This window comes from Triplophysa dalaica, chromosome 7 (genome assembly GCF_015846415.1).
Source record: "Triplophysa dalaica isolate WHDGS20190420 chromosome 7, ASM1584641v1, whole genome shotgun sequence".
In the NCBI taxonomy this organism is placed as follows: domain Eukaryota; kingdom Metazoa; phylum Chordata; class Actinopteri; order Cypriniformes; family Nemacheilidae; genus Triplophysa; species Triplophysa dalaica.
In genome coordinates this window covers 11,993,587-12,014,905 of record NC_079548.1, presented here as the reverse complement: position 1 = coordinate 12,014,905, position 21,319 = coordinate 11,993,587, and the positions used below count along the sequence as shown (strand labels likewise).

Sequence of the window (21,319 nt, the reverse complement as noted above, 5' to 3'; positions counted from 1 at the left end):
ATAGCAGGACATCTAAAGAGTTTTTTAAGATCTTCCATTTCCATCAATTACATTTTTATGGAGAATATGAAAGTGACTGTACTTTGCAGAGGTCTGTTGCTTGAACCTGAAAATAATAGCTTTCAGATTACCAGCTAAATTACTTTAATTAGCTATCATTACAATAAATTACTTTCCAGGTTTATTATCATTCAACCTAAATTATCGTAATTTCACAATTGCAAATGAACTTGCATCTATATATGAGTTATTTACCTTTAAAAAGAATCCGTAGTATGTTTAGTGTTCTTTGTGCATTAAATTCACTGCTTTAGTGTTGATTTAGTATATGGGTGTGTATTTGAGATATTTTACTTACATTTAATCATTTACGTTAAGTCATTTAGCAGACACTTTTATCCAAAGCGACTTACAAACGAGGTAAACAAAGGAAGCAAAAAGAGGTAAACAATGAAAGCCATTACCACTTCTTGGTAGTACATTGTGAGTGACAGGTGATATAAGATATCTTAGCAAGCTACTGTAAATTGTCTTTGAACTCATCTACTGCACATGTAAACTCTCTCAAGAAGAACTCCCTCCAGTACACACGCTCATAAGATCACACTGAAACACATACTGTACAGCATACCATAGCGCACCAAGGGACTGCTGAGATGTTTCTATGGCAACCTGCAGCTTGCTCAACTAATGAACCGGTTGCCATAGTGACAGGGATTGGCTGTGCGCAAAGTGAGAGACTGAATATGAGAGGGAGGAAGACATTTCACACTTTTCTATCCCATTGCATGGACACACACGTTCAAGCGGACAGATGAAAGAAAGGTAACGGTTCTGACATACATCATCGAGTACAACAGTGGACCAATCGTAGAGGCTCCTCAAGGTCAGAGGAGGGGGTCTCATTCCATCACTACCGAAGGGATGCCCATATTCACTGTTCCTGGATACAGCGCTGCTGTCCCAAAATTAAGGCTGAGCAGCCGCAAGCTAACAAGTTTCTTAGCCTGCGGCCAGAGCTCAGACTTGTGCTCTATGAGGAGAATAGGCGCAGTAGGCTGTAATGTGTCGGATCAGAAAGCCAAATAATTCACCATCTATAACTGTACAGGAGTAAGTTACTGATCATCACTATACCTGCAGGCTAACTCATTTATTAGCAACGCCATTTAGCAAATTAGATGTTAATAGAGCTAATGGACTAGCCGTTGCTGGTCAAGGGTCCACTGACCCGAAGGTGCAAGTTTATATACAACTTCAATAATCATAGCATATCACAATGTCTCCCCCTAGTGTTCATGTATAGACGTTGAGCTTGTTCTTCAGGTTTCAGTCGGAATGTTGCATATGCTTTCATTGACATTTTTGTTCCCCATCTGATCCCACCAATCAACCGATATAAATGGTGACTTTTTGTCAGAACTTGAACAGCAGCCTCTCTGTTTCTCTGTAGAAATGTCTGCGGTTTAACCCGGATGCAATAGTGTGGAAGGCAAAGCAGCAGGTGCTGTGTAGTCTGACCGAATCTCTACGAGACGTTTTGAACTACGGCCTTTTCCAACCTGCAACTGATGGTCATGATGCCAAGTTTTTGGAGGAGGAGAGGCCGCTGAGAGAATACCCCCAATCCTTTGAGAAAGGAGTACCCTACCTGGAGGTATATGTCTGGGAGTCTTCTTGATTTGTTTGTTTTGCTTCTGTTTTTTACCCTTGTTCTATGATATAATGCGCTTGTTGGTGCTTGGAAACTTGAAATTGTTCGTTTCCTAGGTGATATGTAATTCTCTTAAGCAACTTCTTTGCTAACCATGAATTTTAATATCCTGATATGCTTTACTGGAAATTTGTCTTACAGTAAAGTGATTAAATTGGTTTATTTCAGGGGGATGTAAGTAGAACAAGGCAAGTCATTTGTTATTAAGGCAGACAATAAGTTTAAGTCTAACAACAAGAGCTTTTCCCCTGATGTTTGCATCGCTGTGCAAGGCAGACATTTATGGTCTTTGTGGACAGCTAGAAAATATGAAAGATTACTTATATTCACAAGTCTACATAAACATTTCAGTCAAAAATGTGAGAGGAAGCAACTCAAATGGGTAAAAGAAACTTTCAATTTAAGCTTTGTCGAAGTCAGCATCTGTGACATGATGTTTTATTACCGCAAAGAAAAATGTAAAATAGAATCAATCAGAGTCACAATTACACACTTTAAGATGTCAAGACTCAGCATGTATGAAATTAGTGTTTCAGAATAATTTTCCATATTATCCATGGAGGTCAAGCACCATACTGTTGAAGTGAATTGTGGGATTAATCGTGTTCTTTGGCTTTAACTTTCCACTGATTTTGACTGGGTTTCCTTTTACACAGTTCCGCTACAAAACCAGGGTGTACAAACAGACAAATCTAGACGAGAAACAGCTGGCCAAACTCCACACGAAGGTAGGCACCACTGCAAAAGTTGACCATTCTGCATGATGTGTAAACAGGATTGTCAAGCAAATTGAAAAGTGTGTTGTATCCACCTCACCCTACAGGCTAGTCTAAAGAAGTTCATGGACTACATCCAGACTGGCGCTGTGGAAAAGGTATCCAAACTTATAGACAAAGGGCTTGACCCCAACTACCACGACCCTGATACAGGAGGTGAGGTGTCAGACACTGCGTTGTTTACTTCCCGTGGGGTAATGAACTGTTAGCAATTAGCGATCTGAATAATTAATAAACACCAACGGAGCATGAACTGTCCCACGCACATGGTATATGCATATGGAGATCAGGCTGCATGAATATTCAATTCATGTTAACATGGACATTTGCATTTCTATTGATGCATTAAGTTTCTGACAAAAGTCACCTGGAGTTTAAATTTGTTCTGTCAGAGCCTATGGTTGTGTCCCAAAAAACAAACAAACAAAACAATGACATCTCTTTGGTTTACTGTTTAGTGCCTGTCAAAAGTGAAACCCCCTGCATATTATATATCATAGCATGATAATTCCCATTTTTAACAACTTCACACGATATTCTTTGAGCATTTGGTGAACTGTAGACTGGCCAGACGTGCTGTGAAAATCTTTTTGTCGACTAGATGACAATACAGAGAAATATTAGAGTACGGCTACCTTGAGTGTTATTCACAGTTTGTGTCGTCTGCGTTGTCACAGATCTGATGTTGTGCTTGTCAGATTGACAGTCACTTCTCAAAGCAGACCCTGTTTACGGGGGAGTGAGAAATACTGCTTCACTTGTAACCACTAGGTGGAGCATGAACAACCAAACTTATTTAATCCTGATTTTATTTAAACAGAAAATCCTTCAAGCAGAATCCATACATCTGTCTGTCTAATTCATATATCTGAAGCTAAAATATGGCACTGTGTAAAGTTGTTCTGTGGAACACAAAATAGGATAAGAGAAATGTTTTGAATGAGAAGTGGTTTATGTCCATACAATGGAAGTCAATGGGAGCCAATGTTTGATTACCAACATTCTTCAAAATATCTTCTTTTGTGTTCTGCAGTTCTTAAAAGGCATACCACCATATATGAAATGTTTAGTTAATTGAAAACCATGTATAGCTCATTTTACAAATTATTTTGATTCTGGACATTCATGATTTAAGTACTTCCACATGGCTTGTAAGAATGCATGCACCTATTAACACATTAATAATTGATCATTGCTTTGTGTGTATGGCAGAGACCCCACTCACTTTGGCAGTACAGACAGAGCCGGGTGGAAATGAAGGCATCAGAGTTCTGGTGATGGGGGGAGCTCACATTGACTTCAGGGCAAAGGATGGCCTGACACCTCTCCACAAGGCCGTCAGAACACACCGACACACTGCCCTACTGGTAATCTTTACTTCTGGAACAGATACCCGTAACTGTTATGAAATTGTTATCATATTTAAAATAATGTAATTGTTTTCAGACACTGTTGTCTTTGGGCGCTTCTCCTGATTATAAAGACCGTCGTGGGCTGACTCCACTGTACCACACTGTGCTGATTGGAGGCGACACCTCCTGTTGTGAGACCCTCCTGTACCACAGAGCCAAGCTGGGGCTCCGTGATGAGAATGGCTGGGATGAGACCCATCAGGTACAGACACCAAAAAAGAAAAGTTTCAAATTAAAGCCAAACAGAACAGATGCCAAAAATATACGTCTGTGTGTGTTCATTTAAACACAGTGAAAGTCTACATTTAATGGAATTCTGCAAAATATTTAGTCAATTATTAAGATTTGGTACTTTTTTAAGGTCACTAATAAAATAAATAAACAAATGTATAATTACCATGTCATAAAGCAATAAGGCGTTAGGGCTGTCAAAAGATTAATCGCGATAAATTGCATCCAAAATAAAAGTTTATGTTTACATCATATATGTCTATTTACTGTGCATATTAATTTTGTATTTATAAATACAAACACATACACATGTGTACATATCAAGGAAATATTTACATGTATTTATTTATATTTACCTATAATTAAAATTATATATAAAGGTTTATTCATTTTTAGGTTTTTCCTAAATATGTGCATGGATGTGTGTTAATAAATAAAAAAATATTATGTACATAGATAAATATTATGTAAACACAAACTTTTATTCTGGATGCGATTAATCGCGATTAATCTTTGAAATCCCTAATAAAAATATTTTATAAAAAATTAAAAAACCTTTTTATAAAACTAAATGCAAAATACTGTTAATTCTAGCTTGAAATCACTAGTGTATTTTGGACCACGCTTTTTTTGTCTCTGTAAATCATCATTTCATGTCATACAGTTGCTGCTTCTCTCTCCCTTTCACCCTCTCTCTCTCTCTCTCTCTCTCATTTATGATACGTCATTCTCTCAATCCCTACGTGTCTCAGGGCTGATGGGAAACCCCATTCATCTCTGCATCTTCATCACACTGGGTCTGTGTGTTCTTTTTTTTACTACTGTACGTATCAATGCCTCTCTTCTAAATATTTTTACATCACCGTGTCTTTCACTCGCCTTCTGTCTTTATCCTTCTCTCCCTCTGTACGTGTGCACTTCTATTTTGATACTTTCATTCCTTTCCTCTCACTCACACATTCACTCTGGTGTTAATTAGCGAAGGTGTCTCTTCTGACAATGTATAAAATCTCTTCTTCTCTTTCTCTTTTCCCTTCCTCATGTCAAACAACTATTTCTGCCTCTGCCTATATACATCTCATACTTCTCTATTCCTCTCTGATCGGACATGCATTTCCTTCTCTACTCTTCATCCATCATATTTCATTTCCTTCTTGTCTATCCCTCCATTTCCAGGCTTGTCAAAATGGAAACTCACAACACTTAGAGCACCTGCTTTTTTATGGTGCGGACTCTTCTTCCCAGAATGCCTCAGGAAACACTGCCCTGCACATATGTGCTTTATATAATAAGGTAAGGTTGACAGTCTAGACAAACGAAATCAATCACATTTCTCAATGGATCCTACTGAAAAGAACAAACTTATGCCGGTGTTGAGCCTAACTATTGTGAATCCAAAAGTGTATCTGCAGAGAATGTCCCTTGTTGCGTTTAATGGTGAGTATCAGATGTCTTTATTTGAAGCAATTATTGTCTAACATCACTATTTAGGATAGCTGTGCTCGCATTCTGCTGTATCGAGGAGCCAGTAAGGACACAAAGAACAACAGTGGGCAGACCCCCTTTCAGGTAATTATGAGACTCAAGGTCGTAGGTTGTTATTTGTGTTTGTTTATACAACACTCTGCATCCGAGTAATTAAAGAAACCCAAACTCCCCTCTTGTAGCAATTCTTCTGTGAACCTAAGCGTGGTGTATTGATTTAGGCTGTTTTTGTGAATAAGCTTTTTGGTATGCGTTGTGAGTGAAGCTGCAGCGAGCCAAAATAGTTCAACTTAACCTTACTCATTTCTACACAGCCAGCTGTGACTGTGGCCGTGTGTGCTTGTGTTTAAAATGAATGTAAGGTTGTGGTGTGTGTGCATGCTTTATATTGTGTTATTCCAAATCCTTGCGTCACTGTGCGTCATTCACAGATACAAATATTAAACGCGTATGCACTTCTTTTCTAGGTGGCTGTGGTGTCTGGCCATTTTGAGCTGGGAGAAATCATTAAGAACCATCGTGAATCAGACGTAGGTAAGGGGCAGAGACTTATTTTGGTTGTGGCGATATTTTTATTTTGTGTTTGATGTTTTCTTTTCCCTTCAAATTGTGTGACATTTGGAGCTGGATGCTTGTGCCTCCCTTTAACCTCAAAAACCTGCGAGTTCCAAAAACAACTAGAAGGATTTACTTACATTTTCTGGTGTAAAATTATAACACAGTAAAAAAACTGTAAAAAAAATGTGTGAAAAAATTACGCAAATTAAACAAAAAATTCAGTAAATACGACACGTTGTTTTTTCAGTGCAGATTCCCTACACAGCAAGTATAGACAGACAACACTTGTTCAAATAAGTAGTTTTGTGTACTTTCTATACTAAAGCACATTTAAAAGCCACCACAACTGTAGGATTCCTAGCTTGGCTTTAATATGGAAAATTTACTTCACAGAACATAATCTGCATTATTTCCCTCCATCCAAGATTGCAAATACAATCTGTCCTAAATAGTATTCAAAATTAAAATTAGTATGTCGCAGATCAGAGTTTGTTGAAATGAATATTCTCAAACGAGCCATATGGTTACGGTTTCCGGTGGAGGGTAGATCTATCTCAAACAGCTGATATTAGGCTACCCGCAATGCTTTAATAAAATTGTGATATTACTGAATGAGTGAATGTAAGTACTGTAAAAATGAAACACAATAAATAAATACTCAAGTGCAAAGAAGAGACGTCATTTTAAGTGTTGAACTGTTAATGATCACAATGACAGACACTTCTGTTTCACGTTAGTTTTTTCCAAATGCATGCATACTATTTTGCTATGCAGTAAAATGTATATACTTCTCCTTAACAAAAGTGCATACTTTCAGGGCATAGTTTAAGTAGGTGAACTGGAATGCAGCACTTGCATCTCTCTCAATTTCTTATTCTGTCTCCATTTGATGTCAGTTCCCTTTCTGGAGTCTCCAAAGTACGCCCCCCAGAGGAGGGAGAGTGGCCGAACTCTTGGGTTGCCCCATCCTCACCCATTCCTGCGGGCCAACAGTGATAACAGCATGAATGTACCAGACTGGATTGCTTTTCCCAACGCACCCGGATCAAACATTGTGTCTGTGCAGGTAATCGATTGGTGCATGTGGGTTCATGATAGTAAAGCTATTCATTATTAGCAGTGCCATTATACTCAATGGCAATATCAGAAACAAAACCCGACATTGATGAAACACTTTCTGTATTTTAAGACTTTTAAAGTACTTTTAAATTTACGTCGATAGAAAATGTTGTGCAGACAGATGATGTAGTTACTACATTACATCTATCAACGGGGGCCATCCGGGTCATGCTGACAAGCCAAACCTGAACCCCTTTGCTCCACAGCACCTTTTAACCCTGTTGTTTTAACCCAGGTTGTCCAATAAAATCTCTTTATCTGTGTTACCCGTTATCTTTATATTTGTGTGTTTATCTGTCAGGGTCAGAAGCACGGCGGCACTTTGCGCAGTTCCAGCAGTCCCCGCGGTGCCCGAACCCGTTCCCCGTCCCGAGGCCGAACAGGAGACAGAGATGAACGAAGCAGACAAACACGTGGCAGGCAAGGGTGAGGGAAGCGATGAGTTTGTATCCGTCACTCAGCATGAACATGAAATTCAGATCCTCTCTAACCTGTAGTAGATGTGCATAAATTGATGTTTTGTCATTTTCGTGTCTTTGTACAGGGCGGGCTCCATCAGTAGTCAGGGCACAGCGACCGGGCAGCGGCGACGTCTCTATAGCGCCGTACCTGGGCGCGTGTTTGTGGCCACCCGCTCGCATTCTGCCCAGGGGGACCGTGAGATCAGCCTTAACAAGGGAGACAAAGTCAAAGGTGAATGTGTGTGAATATCTGGCTCTTGTCCACACTAGCGAAGCGGCATTAAATGTGTGTTTGTTTTTTGTATGTTCTTCACAGGTGTGGATAAACGTTGTCTGTGTATGTATTCTGGTGATATGTGTTGGTATGTCAGTATATGTCTGTTTGCAAGCAGTTTTGGTGTGCAAGTGTATGTGTTTGCAATTGAAAGGATACAAGTCTAGATCTGTTATGTTAGCCTGCACATGTGCACGTGCCATCAAACTTAAGTTAACTATAAAGCAATAATGACATTGCACGCTTAATGTCAAAATACTCCCTAAAGTGCATGAGTGTCGGTGTATCTGTGCTCTAGAGGGAATAAAACAAGACTTAAAGGGATAGTCCACCAATAAAAAAAAAATCTTTGATAATTTACTCGCCTTCATGTCATTCTTAACTTTATGACTTTCTTTCTTCTAAAGGAGATATTTTGAAGAATGTTGGTAGCCAAACCACATTGGCCCTCATTGACTTACACAGTATGGGCACAAAAACATTTTTCTAAATAGCTTCGCTTTTGGTTTACAGAAGAAAAAAGTTAAACAGGTTTCGACACATAAGGGTGAATAATTTAATACCTTTTTCTTCTTGGGAGAACTATCCCTTGTAGAAAAGACAGTTAGCAATTCAAGGAGTCCATTATATATAAGTGTAAGAAGACTCACTAAAGTACATGTATTGCTCCAACAAACATTTTTAACTACAACTTAATCATCAATGATAACTTTTTATCAACATCAATTTCTTCAGATAGTCCGCCAGGGCACGACTGGGCATGGCGTCTCTGATGTCTCTGATGTACAGTGTGTGTTTGTGTCTGTATATTGTTCACATGTTTACTGTTCCAAAAAACACACACACACACACCTATCTGTTGTATCTCTCTTGGTTTTCTCAGTGCTGAGTGTAGGTGAAGGAGGCTACTGGGAGGGGACGGTTCGAGGACGCACCGGCTGGTTCCCTTCTGACTGTGTAGAGGAGGTTGCACTTCGCAGCCTGGACAATCGCTCGGGTGAGACGCCTTTCACAGTTTCAACTATCAGTCGATTATTACCCTCTAGATGGTCTCCTCTATAGTTGTTGGACTGTCAGACTGATACAGCACCTCCACTGCTGTGATGTCAACATCAGCGAGAGAGAACAGCCTTGAACACTAGTGATAGTTTACGACACTACCAAAGTGCGACTGACTGCCGTTTCACGCAGACTCAAAGTGGAATACTGAACTCTTCCAGAGGAGGAAATTTTGAAGTCAAATGTATGTTTTTCTAATGCTAGAGCTACAACAACATAATGATGTGGATGCATCTGTGTGTGCATGTTTCAGAAAGCCGCAGTGAGCGAGCCAAGCGACTCTTTCGGCATTATACCGTTGGATCTTACGACAGCTTTGATGCGCCCAGGTAAGATCACTTTCACAATTAATGTTCGGTATCAGTTAACATGAGCTTAAAGGAGCAATGTGGAGATTTTTGACATACCTAGAGGTGAGGTTGTGAATTGCAACCAATGACTCACTCCTCCCTTTTTAAGTACTACGGTGGCTGACACAGGACTAAGATGTCGTCTTGTTTTTGCTTCTTTGCCAAAGGAGATAACATATTTAGGAAATGTGCTCTGCAGAGCAGTTTGTCTGTTTAGGGCTACTGTAGAAACAACATGGTGAATTCCATGCAAGGGGACCAATGCTGTATGTAGATGGAAATTGCTCATTGTAAGGTGATAAAAACTTAATGGTTCATTATGTAAGGTCTTTATACACCTCTGAAGACATAGTTATGTATATTTTATTGTGTTTCTGTCAATACATCATCCAAAAAATTACACACTAGACCTTTACGTTGTACTGTTCTGCTGAGGAGACCGGCATAGAACAGTAGGAATTTTCAAGCTGATCAGGGCTTAGGAGAATTTGGCTAAAGAAAGTTGGTGAACCAGTATTTCTTCTGTATAAAAAAAGACAATTCAGGTTTTTATTATGTTGCCATTTTTGCAGTTTAGATTTTAGTCTGTTTTGTATATGACTTGTTTATTCTTATTTTTGACAAATTTGTATTTTTGGGTGGACTATACCATTAAGGTTGTTGCCACAACCCAACATATGCTTGTGATCAAGCTTGCTGGTCTTTTCAGCAGGGATCCCTGGACCATTTCTCTTTGTCTTTATACTCTGGTGAGTGATGATTGAGGCTTTTAGCAAAGCTGGACACAGGATGCTCTAATCCATATACAGATTCATCACTCGCTTCTGTCAGGAGCCGTGAGGAGATTTACGCTCTTTATTGTACAGCAAGTTCTTTCATCTGTTTGCTAACGTTTCTTGTGGGTTTCACTTAGTGTTTCATTCACACCCATGGATAACATTCTGTTGCTTCTGAAGTGCTGTTGTTTGCTGTGGCTCACCTGAGGAGGCCTCGCTGCTGCTGTGAGTGAGTGAGGCAGTGATAGACTGACAGACACAGAGATGCCAGCTTGTGATTCATGTGTCGGAATGTTTGTTGCCTGTTATTTTGGAGCAGTCTGTTATGTTAAAGGAGTAATTTCGCCCAAAATTAAAATTCACATGCCATCCCAGATAGTCATGATATCTTATTATGGTTCTTAAACGTACAACATCCAAACATGTACATTCACCTATTATTAAAGTTATTCAAATGGCTCCAGTGGGTTAATAAATGTAATCTGAAGAGAAATGCTGTTTTTGAAAACTATCAATATTTTGAGCCTTTTAGCTCAATTCAAATTTAAAGGCACAGATTCAAGCACGACATTTAAACACATGTTCAATCTTATAGGTTCTTGCGGATTTTGTGACATATTACTTATATATTGTTTTCTCTTTTATATTCTGGTAAGTTTAAATAACTTTACATTTTAAGCATCAAGCACCTGTGAGTTAACACATTTAAACATCAAATTGTGTGTTTACACAAGGTCTGATGAGGAGTTGTGTAGCTCACAATGTCAAAGTGTAATTTTTGCTTTTTCTGTGGAGAGTTTTTGTTAACTTATTATTTTTCCCTGTTAATCTTGATGTTGACATGTGTCCATGTTAGGGTTGGAGTAAAGCCCAAGTATGCCTCACTGGCGAGGGCCAGCATACAGTCTGCATGACGCAAATTTCGTTATAGAATAGTACGCACACTGCCGTATTTTGGTAACCGCACATTCTTTCATTTAAAATTTTACTTAAAAAATGTAAAATGCTGTCATTTGTTTACAAGGTGGCAACCGTGTTTGGTTCATTCATCACACCGTAAAACCTGCTTACAGTATCTGTTCCTTACAGAACCCTGTAGGCCAGGAGATGTACTGCAGTTTGTCACAATGCAATGTGTCGAACGCCTGTCAAGTACATGAAGTATACATTCCAAGGCAGGGCATAAGTAATTGTTATTTGGTCCTGGAGAACTCTTTGTGACTTTTGTCCTCAGTTCTGCACTCAATTGGATTTTAAAGACTATGAACAGACTTAATAATATCTGGTTATAGTGTCCATGTCACGATCTCTGAGAGGCATTTCTCTCTCTCTCTGTCTAGCTGTCTGTGAGTCATGTGCTGGTAAATGAACACTGCTGCGCTCTTTTCATTAACACCTCGCAGTAAACATAGAGCTTCACGTGATGTCATTCTGTCATCAGTCATGGATGGAGCTCACGCTCACCTAATCTCAGCAGTCTTTAAAACAACACAATACAATCCCATCAATTTATTTACATTCAAATATACACATTATCAAAAACATTTATTATTAACACGCTGAATCTCGCTGACCACACACAAACACACACACTGATCTAAAATTGACACTCTTTGCGTTTGAGCTTCAATTTTTTTAAAACTTGTCTATTTTTGGTTTTGTCTACCCCCTCATCCTGTTCTCCCTTGCGGTCAATCTCTCTTTTAATTCCTCCCATTTTACTCACCCCCTGTACTCTTTCATTTTCTCTCCATCACCCTCCCACCCCTGTGGTGACTCCATCTGGAGGTCAGACGATGAAGGGCATTAAAGAGGAAGAGCGAGGGACAGAAAGATGTGTGGATAGATGGTGATCACACAAGTAAAGATTTCAATTTAAGATAAATACATTACGAAACCAGAAGGGTTGTGAAAGGTGGCTGATATTTGTTCCCTTGTTCTCCTTTTACTCTTAAGATGACCTTGTGGTGCGCTTATCAGACCTATAATGTCTTAAGAACAGACCATTTAACTCTAAAAAGCCCCTCTCACACGTTTAATGCTTTCATTGAATTTGTTTTGTCTTTTGCCACTTTAATTTAGAACAGTGATTTCCGTAGTGCTCCGCATACCTTAGGGGGCATTTAAGCAGGTTCCGTTGAGTACTTAGGAAGTTTCTGTCTTTGCTTTGTTAAACCTTTAAAACAGAAATTACGACTTCATTGGATTACATTTATAAATAAATTCGCACTTAGGTCTTTCTCGAAAAAGTTTCTCTGTGTTTGCGACAAAGAATTGTCAAAACTTGTGAAAGACGAACAAGCTAAAGTGTCATTTTAAAAAGACGCAGGCTACCTAGTGAGTTTTTTTGCCAAATGATTTTTTATTTTAATCATAGTAGTATTTGCAATAATATAAATTGTAATGGTCAGTGATATCCAATATTATTGGAGTTAAGAGAAACAACACTATTCTGGTGTGGTGTTCATTAAACCTTTTTGATGATGCTGTTGAGTACATAATACAAAATAGATTTGAGAAAGAAGTTAGTTTTGAGCACTACAGTGAAACGTGTCACTGTATGCAGTAACCACACTTTTTATTTATTAAGAACATCCAATTGGTGACAAAGGCAACATAAGACGGTAGTGAGGGATAACATTTGACATAGTTTCTTGAAGAAAGCCTACAAACTGCATGTCTCTCTTATTCCTCTTATGTCTTGGCCCACTTTTCTAGGACCCCACACATCACTACATCCAAATATTTAACCAATAAAACGTATAAAAGATTTGTCTACTTTGATAACACAGTGATTATTTAAAGATAATTCAGCTTTTTTCAATTACCTGAAAATAATAGAAGTTTGATATAGTTTGATATAATACAGACAGTGTGTTATTTTATGCTCTCTGTGTTCCTCTGTCATTGCATGTTCGTTTGTGTCATAATCTTTCCCACGAGTGTCCATCCTGCAGCACCTTGCAGCACTCTCTGCCTTTCTAGCACACGTGATCTCTTTGTAGGGCAGTGGTCTGTGAAATGGGGTCAAGGTTGTACACTGTCATTCCAGGTAAAAGCTGACTAAAGACCTCTGCACGTAGGCCGTTTCGGTGCATGAACACAGCAGGCTGTGCGGTCTTGCACGGAAAACATACCAGGCGAGCAAGTTTTCTGGCATTGATGTAAAAATGGGAACACGCACAAAAACATACTGGACAGGCTAACACATATGCCTTCTGCCACTATCCACACTTCCTTACCCCTCTCTCCTGCTGCTTCTCTCTCTCTCTTTCACTCACCCTCTCTCCCGCCTCTCTCTCTATCACAAACATGCTCTGAATGAACAGCGGTGTGGTGTAGTCTACCATGCTGGAGGATAGAAAGAATGTCAGAGTTAAAGGAAGAGGGAGTTAGATTGTGGATACAGCAATGCCGTAGAGACAGAAGAAGGAGGTGAGGGGGGTGAGACTCAGGCAGAGGAACAACATCGACACCCAACGAAAGAGGCTTTGACAGAGATGATGTGAGTTCTGGATTTCTCTTTCCTTTACCTTTCTCTTTTCTCTCCCTGTTCTTCCCGGCTTTCTCTGCCTCATCCCACATCATTTCTCTCCCTCCCTCAGAGATGTGCCGTGGCATCTTCCTCTTTGTCGATTCTCTCGCTTCCTCTCCTCCTTCATTCATAGGTTCCGCTTTGTTTACAGATATTGTTAAAGGTAGGGGGAGGGGTCTGGAGGAGGGGGAGGGGTCTCCCACTACCTTCCCGTGCATGCAGTGTCCGGTCGGCACAGATAGTGTATGTTTAAAGGGATAGTTCACCCGAAAAGGAAAATTCTGTCATCCTTTACCCATCCTCATGTTCATCTGAATGCCAATGGATTTCTTTTTCATGGAGCTTCATAGGGGGAACAAAGCATTGTAAAAGCATGATTAAAAATTTTATGACACTATATTTTGAAGCTGTTTGGTAAATATTTACAGAGCATGTTGTTTGACAGCCTTGGTCATAGAAAGAGTAACTTGGATCCTCTGACAAAAATAACAGTTCAGTTTAATTTTCATGTTTGGGGGATATTTCACCCACAATTGAAAATCAGCCATTATTTACTCACCTTCCAGTTCTTCGCAATCTGTATACATTTCTTTGTTCTGATGAACACGGAGAAAGATATTTGGAAGAATGCATATAACTAAACAGATCTTGACTCCCATAGTAGGAAAAAATAATTTAGGGTTTTTTTTGTTCTGTTGAACACAAAACAAGACATTTTGAAGAATGTAGGACAGCAAACAGTTCTGGGGCACTTTTGACTACCATTGTTTCAACATCCTACTATGATAGTCAATGGGGGGCAAAATATGTCTGGTTATAAGCACTCTTCCAAATATCTTTCTCTATGTTCATTAGAACAAAACCAATTATACGGATTTAGAACAACTCGAAGGTGAGTAACTGATAACAGAATTTATATTTTTGGGTGAAGTATCCCACAAGTAAGTGAAAAAGAACACGTGTGAAAGGTTTTTAGGGTCCTCATAAGATCTTGGCAGAAATAAGGGATGGGGGAAAAAGGACAGAAAGTGATAGGTGTGGGAGGACAAGCGAGGAAGAGGAAGCGACAAAGGTCAAGTGGACAGTAGGCAGAAAAGAAAACAGATGGGTGTGGAAGTGTATGCATCTCCAACAGTACACAGACAGGAAGAGAGCAACAGGTTAAAGGAAGAAATAACTTGTCACACTTTAAAAGTTGGTAAATAGTATTATTCTGTAGTTCATGTTCTGACAGATCACTTGGATATCACAACCCCTGACTCTGCTGTAAACTGCAAACAGAATTGTGACCAGGGTCAGTCTCTTGGGCATGAGTTTTGCTATCATGACAACTGACATCATGGTACCTGTACAATGTCAGTGTAAGGCTGAGTTCACTGTTCAGGTTTATTTGATCTTTCCTACATGTGAGGTGACACGCTCCATTCCCTCACTAGTCCCCTGGGTCTCTATGTGCGTATATGTCTTTGGTCAGGGAGGGGTTTTAGAAAGACTGACTGGCACATATTTTAGAGTAGCTAAACCGCCATGCCACATTCATATGCACTCCATAAAGGTTTTAAATTGATGATAATTTTATATTTATGGTCATATTTACTTTTTTGTCCAATCAAATGTTTTGTGGAGTCCGAATGTCCATTTGATGTCAAGTGATGTTTACTAGTTACTATAAAAAGATCCCATACCAAATTTCAATACTGATTCATCAACACAGGACAGACTTTGTTCATTAGGCTGTTTAAACTTTCTGAAAACTTTCCCAATGCATATTATCTTAAAACCTTTATTTGGCTCTGTGATGGAAAGATACATTTTTATTTATCATCCAGCATGGTTATATTTACATTTGCAGCAGTATTATACGATCAGTTTTCTTTTGAGATTGCAGAACAAAGCAAAGCTTACAGGTGACACTTTTACTTTTTTCACTTTTATTATTTACTTGTTTGATGAAAACAGCTCAAACCGATCTCTGTAATATGATAAATTTAAAGTCCCAGTGAAATATAAAGTCTGGGTCTTTTACATTCCCCTTTAACTGTCAGTCTACTACCAGTTCCAGAGTAACAGAGTTACGACACTCACATTGACGTCCGTTGGAAGAACAGAATGCCAAAGTATCTCTTGTCATGGAGAGACCAACAGTTCCAAACACTGCACTGAAACCCATTTCAATCCCTCCCAAACGCATTTACAATTGGTGAAATTGTGGCATGTTTATACATTTTAACTAGTTGGCGGATATACAGTATCTTGTATTCATATAACTTTTTTTCATATTACTCCCCAGACAAAATGCTACTATAAATGTAGTCAACGTAGAATTCAGTGTGCAAAATGTCCTAATATATTTAGATGCAAATACAGTTGCTGTTATCTGTCTCGCTAAAATCCATTTGAGTCGGTTGACAGCATAGATTTGTTTGGAACTATTGTGGGCTCAATGAACCATGTGACCACACAGCCGTGAGATCGAGTGTCATAACTCTCATATTCAACGGCTCTGAACAAGGTCTGTAACTTTAATCTGTTATCAGGTTTATCCCTAGAAATATCTACTTTAATATAACCTTTAATAATAGAATATATCAAAGGTTTAGAGAAGCAAAATTGGTAAAATATTAAGATATATTAAACTATTTTCAGAGAATATTTCTAACATAATCCTAACTAAACTTTTTTATTTTTATTCTTTTAAATAAGAAAAAGTAGTCAATACAGTAATAAGCTGTAATTCAATTAAATTCATGATATCTTCTCTGAAAACAAGCCTTAACTTCCACAGGTCTGCTTTCCTCATTTTAAGAATGTTGAAAAACACACAGAATGCTGCTTACGACCGTTATATTTTTTTCCCTGAAACGAATAAACCAGGATTCAAGGCAAAACAGATAATTCAGCTGCATTGTGTGTTAGTCCGGGGTATAGTGAATCTGAAGATTGTGAATCAGGTATGACCAGAGGCAATGGCATTGAAAAATCCACAAATGCAGAAATGAAAAAAGGTTCATTCAGAAGCTGGTGACGACGGGTGATGATGTAATAGGTGGATGGTAGTTCAGAGCTCTGCTACAAGAGCACTAGAAACAGCTCTCTCTCTTTTTCTTCTTCTCTTTACCTCTCAAACGCAGCTGCCAGTTTTATGAATGGAAAAACGGTGACTGGTGGAGGCAGTGATAGAAACCTTCGCTCTGTTAAACTCACACGAGGTGTACATGAGAGAGATGAGGGAGGGGAGCAGAGAGACAGTTAGATAGATGAGCGTGTGACAGCACGCTTGCCCTAGTGAAACCAGTGCTTGACATTTCAATAGCACCTTCTTAACGCTCTCATATACCGCAGCAGGCGCACCTGAGTTCTTTACATTCAACACATGCATTAGCTAATCAGCAAACAAACTCGATCACCCGGACCCCCTCCCTTCATCAAATTACATCATTTCTATCCTCTTCCATGCCAAACCATGTCTTCCAACCACACGTTCTCTTTCTCTCTGTCCCTGTATCTCGCCCTCCCTCCCTCACTTTCTCCTCGCCTCGCTCGCTCTCCCTCCTCTGTCGCAGCCACAGTGAACCATCTCTCTCACTCTCCCTCTCTCTCTCTCTCTCCGTCTTAAGTATGAAAGGGTTGGGAGAGCTAGGCCCTCGTACTCTATCTCTCCGTCTCTCTCTCCTCCTCTCCTCCCCTCGCGCGGCTCTCGCTCGCTGTTCTCTGGCTGGAAGAGGAGCAGCAGTAAGAGGAGGAGGAGGTGGAGGAGGAGGAGGAGGGGGGGGAAATGGCGATGGGAGGATGCGGAGAGGAGGATCTCTCTCTCTCTCTCTCCCTCTCGTCGTCCTGGCCGTCGCTAGGCCCTATGAATCGCAGCGTCTGGTTCATTTACAGGTACTGGCTGTTCTTCTGTTTTTCTCAGGGATGAGGAGGGAGGTGGGCAGAGGGAGTGCCGCATGTGCGTACAGACATTGCCCGAGTGATGGAGTGGATCGGCAGGCAGGGATGTGTTGCAATGCGCGTTTGGACGTGTGCGTGTCTGCGTGGAGGAGAGTGCACTTGCTCGCGCAGCCCTGGTGCATTAGCCAGTGTAGCGCGTCTTCGCAGCTGCATGTGTGTGTGTGTGTGTGTGCGCGCGTGTGTGAAGCACGGCTTCTGTTTCTCTGTTAACGGGCACGGAATACAATGTCTGCCTCCAGCCAGAGCTCTGTACTGATACACCGCTGCTCTGATGGACAGAATGCTAAACCGGTGTGTGTGTGTGCATGAGTGTGTGGGATGGGAAGAGAATGTGCTGGGCTCTATTAGCTGTTGATTTACAGGAAGATAGAGGAGTAAAGGGGATTGGACTGCTCTACTGTGTTGTTGCATGTGTTGCGTGCGCGTGTGCTCTTATGCACCATATGCACTTCCACAGTGTTTGATCTGCATGTGCATGTGTACATTAAAGGGAATGACCGTTCACAACAGGATGCTTACAGTGCTTGTACCTTGGCTGCATTTTTGCACATTTTGTTGCGGAGTCTATTCAGATTGATGTTAGGCTCACTGTCGATCAATTTGCTTTGCTGCACAACGCTTTGCTTGTTTGCGTTGTTGGATCTTTCCCGTTGCTCAGTGGGAAGAGTATGGCGCTAACAACACCAAGGTCCCAGGGATTGCACATACTCAGAAACAAATGTATAGAATAATGCAATGTACGTCGCTTTGGCTAAAAGTGCCTGCCAAATGCGTAAATGTAAATGTATTATTATGTTGAGACGTTTATTACTACCCCTTGTTGTGTTTTTTGAAAAACGTTTGATAAATGGATAGTTTACACAACGATGAGTGAACTGACCCTCATGTCACTTCAGACGTTCTTTCTGACATATAAAACGGTCTTCTACCACAGTCTTCTTTATTCTGTGCAACAAAACTGAACAGTGACAATGGCAACTGTTGTGGCCATTAATTTTTTTAGCATATTTTGCTAAATATTGACAGTGTTTATCAGCTTGACATGAGGTTGAGTAAACAATGACGGTAAGATATGAAGTATCCCTTCAGCTTACTGACTTTTTTGATGTGTACAGTAATGCATGTCTGTTACTGTTTTGCTTGGTTTTTATTGGTCATTTTGTGTAACATCTCTGTGACATTGTCTTTAGTACTTGCGTTTAAGCTTGCTGCGTATGCTCTCTGTTTAGTACGAGATGCAGTTGTTTGATCAACTGTGTGATGAATGGAAGGGAAGGTTAGCAGGGTGTGAAATGTCTGTAACTTTAAGGAGGGAGTGCCAACTTGAAGCGAGACCATCACTTTCTACCGCACATCAATTCATTCCTGGCTTGTTTTCTATCTGGGCAGAGATGAGTGGGTGATATGGAGTATGGCCACCATTGGCATCCCTCTGTGCAGGCGCAGCGGAAGATAACTGAGGAGGAGTGTGGACGGACTGTTGGAGAGAAGAGAGCACTGAGATAGAAAGCGGGATAGGAGGTGACACTCAGAGGAGTCTGAGAAAGAGAGAAGAGGGAGATATCAGTGACCCTGGCTGCGGGTTCATGATCTCTGAGAAAGCTTTTAGATTTGGCTTTTTGTTAGAGGTTTAGATGGTTGGTCGAGTTCTATAGCATTCAGGGAGAAGAGAGTGTGCGTTTGTATGAAAGAGAGAGAGAGATGAACAGATGGAGTGGGTTGAGGGGCGAGCATGTGGACAGTGTGACTATCAGCATGTGGGTACAGTATGGTACAGTTGAAACAATATTTCACTGGACACATACATGTTTCTTGTCTTATTTGATACTGGGCTTTTCATACGGAGGTAATTGTATCCTCACAGAAGCCTCTTTGCATTCTTATGTTTCATTAAGGCATTATTTAGTATGTTTATTAAGCCGTTTTCTTGGTGGGGGACTATCGACTGATCCCCTCAATGTTGGTAATTTCAGCTTTAACTGTCCTTGTGGGGACGTTAGGTCTTCGTAATGCAGGCAAAATCAGACCCACAATCACATTCAGATAGTCACAGAGGCTCACTAACAGTAGAAGGCAAACACACACCACTCAATGTCATCCCTCCACAGTTTAAAAACACAGATAATCAGGCTGTATCAAATAAGGGACTTTGCATGGCTTTAAATGTGTGGATTATGTTTTTGTAGTTCAGACTTTCCTTCCGCTACCAATGTTTCACTTTCATAATAACACGTTTATAAATATTGTGTCAGAATATATATATATATATATATATATACAGTACTGAGCGGTGTACTTTAAGTCTTAGGCATGTTAGTATTTACACCCTGGTCAAGCTGGTTATTTATAAGTTTTGCTGTGTGTCAGCAGGATGTATACATTTATATTTCCAAATTTTGCTTCTGCCATTATTTGAAATAATCCTGTGGGATTTTTGAATGGGTAGTTGCGACATGGGAAAAAAAATTAACAGTGAAGATTATTTGCGCTATTTAAGATTATAAATATTAATATTAATAATATAAAATATATTTGTAAACGTTTGTTTTCTTCATTTTTGCTGTCACACCATACGACACATTTATAACTACCCATATGCTTATAGTTACATTTATATACAGCCGCGGAAAAAATTCAGAGAGCATTCCAAAATTTTCATTTCAAATCAGCATTTCTAGATGTATTGTGGTTATTCCGGTCCAGTGTTTGCTGAATTTCAGCAAAATCTAACTTCCAGAGTGACATGAAGTCATTCAAAACCGATGTGAAAGACTGACGGCATGACAAGACATATGAAATGTGATAAAATCCAGGTTATCACATAAAAAATAATTTAGGAACTTTCCCTAATTTCATTCGGTCATGAAAACTCTCGGAGGGTTTAGAATGGAAGTGTGGATGACAAATAAATGGATTTGGTCTTGGCAGAATAGATCTGCTATGCTGCTACTGTAGGAAGACTTGCTACTCCCAATACATCCACAAGATGCTGCTGTCTGCATATAAGGAATGCTGCTGCTGCACATATAACATATATGCATAATCCCCACATAAATTACATGATCAACTTGTAGCAGATCTTCATGTGGAGCTGGGGAAGGAGGAGGGTTTCTGAAAACGCACTCCTACAACAATCACTTGCCAAGATTTAAATGTAGAGCAGCAAGCTTATTGGCTACTGATACTGAAGAAACCGATCGTCTGAGCCGTGTATTAACGTTATAATGTCAGATTAGTTTAAACTATAGTACTCCGCCATCTAGAGTTTCATGACAGAACTTTATCTGTCCTGTAGAAATATTACTGTTTTATTGCTTAGAAGTGAATATGAACCTGTATTCTTTGCATTATTTGAAGGCTGAAAAATACAGAGCATATTTTCTGTTATTTTGACCTATCTCCAGTTTTTATCTGCAAATAAATGCAAATAGAAAAATATTGTTAGTAGTTCACAGAATGAGACAAAAATGTGTTGCTATCATTTTACCAAAACACATATAAATCGTACATTTTCTTTTCTCTTTCTTTTTTTCTGTGGTGTATTTATTATTATTGATTATTTATTATTATTAAATAATAGAGTTTTTTGTAAATGTTAATAAAAGCATAGAAACATATCAA

The 21,319-nt window shown here is 39.6% G+C and overlaps 1 protein-coding gene across 1 annotated transcript in view; it reads left to right on the top strand.

Annotated features, from left to right (window-relative positions):
- The window catches only part of shank1 (SH3 and multiple ankyrin repeat domains 1), a 49,350-nt gene that overhangs the window by 8,921 nt on the left and 19,110 nt on the right, over positions 1 to 21,319 (top strand). Inside the window, 13 exon segments of the mRNA XM_056753116.1 lie at positions 1,454 to 1,657; positions 2,371 to 2,442; positions 2,538 to 2,646; positions 3,703 to 3,857; positions 3,937 to 4,104; positions 5,310 to 5,426; positions 5,625 to 5,702; positions 6,086 to 6,152; positions 7,073 to 7,242; positions 7,597 to 7,721; positions 7,840 to 7,988; positions 8,914 to 9,027; positions 9,343 to 9,418. Of these exon segments, the coding sequence (XP_056609094.1) occupies positions 1,454 to 1,657; positions 2,371 to 2,442; positions 2,538 to 2,646; positions 3,703 to 3,857; positions 3,937 to 4,104; positions 5,310 to 5,426; positions 5,625 to 5,702; positions 6,086 to 6,152; positions 7,073 to 7,242; positions 7,597 to 7,721; positions 7,840 to 7,988; positions 8,914 to 9,027; positions 9,343 to 9,418 (1,604 nt within the window).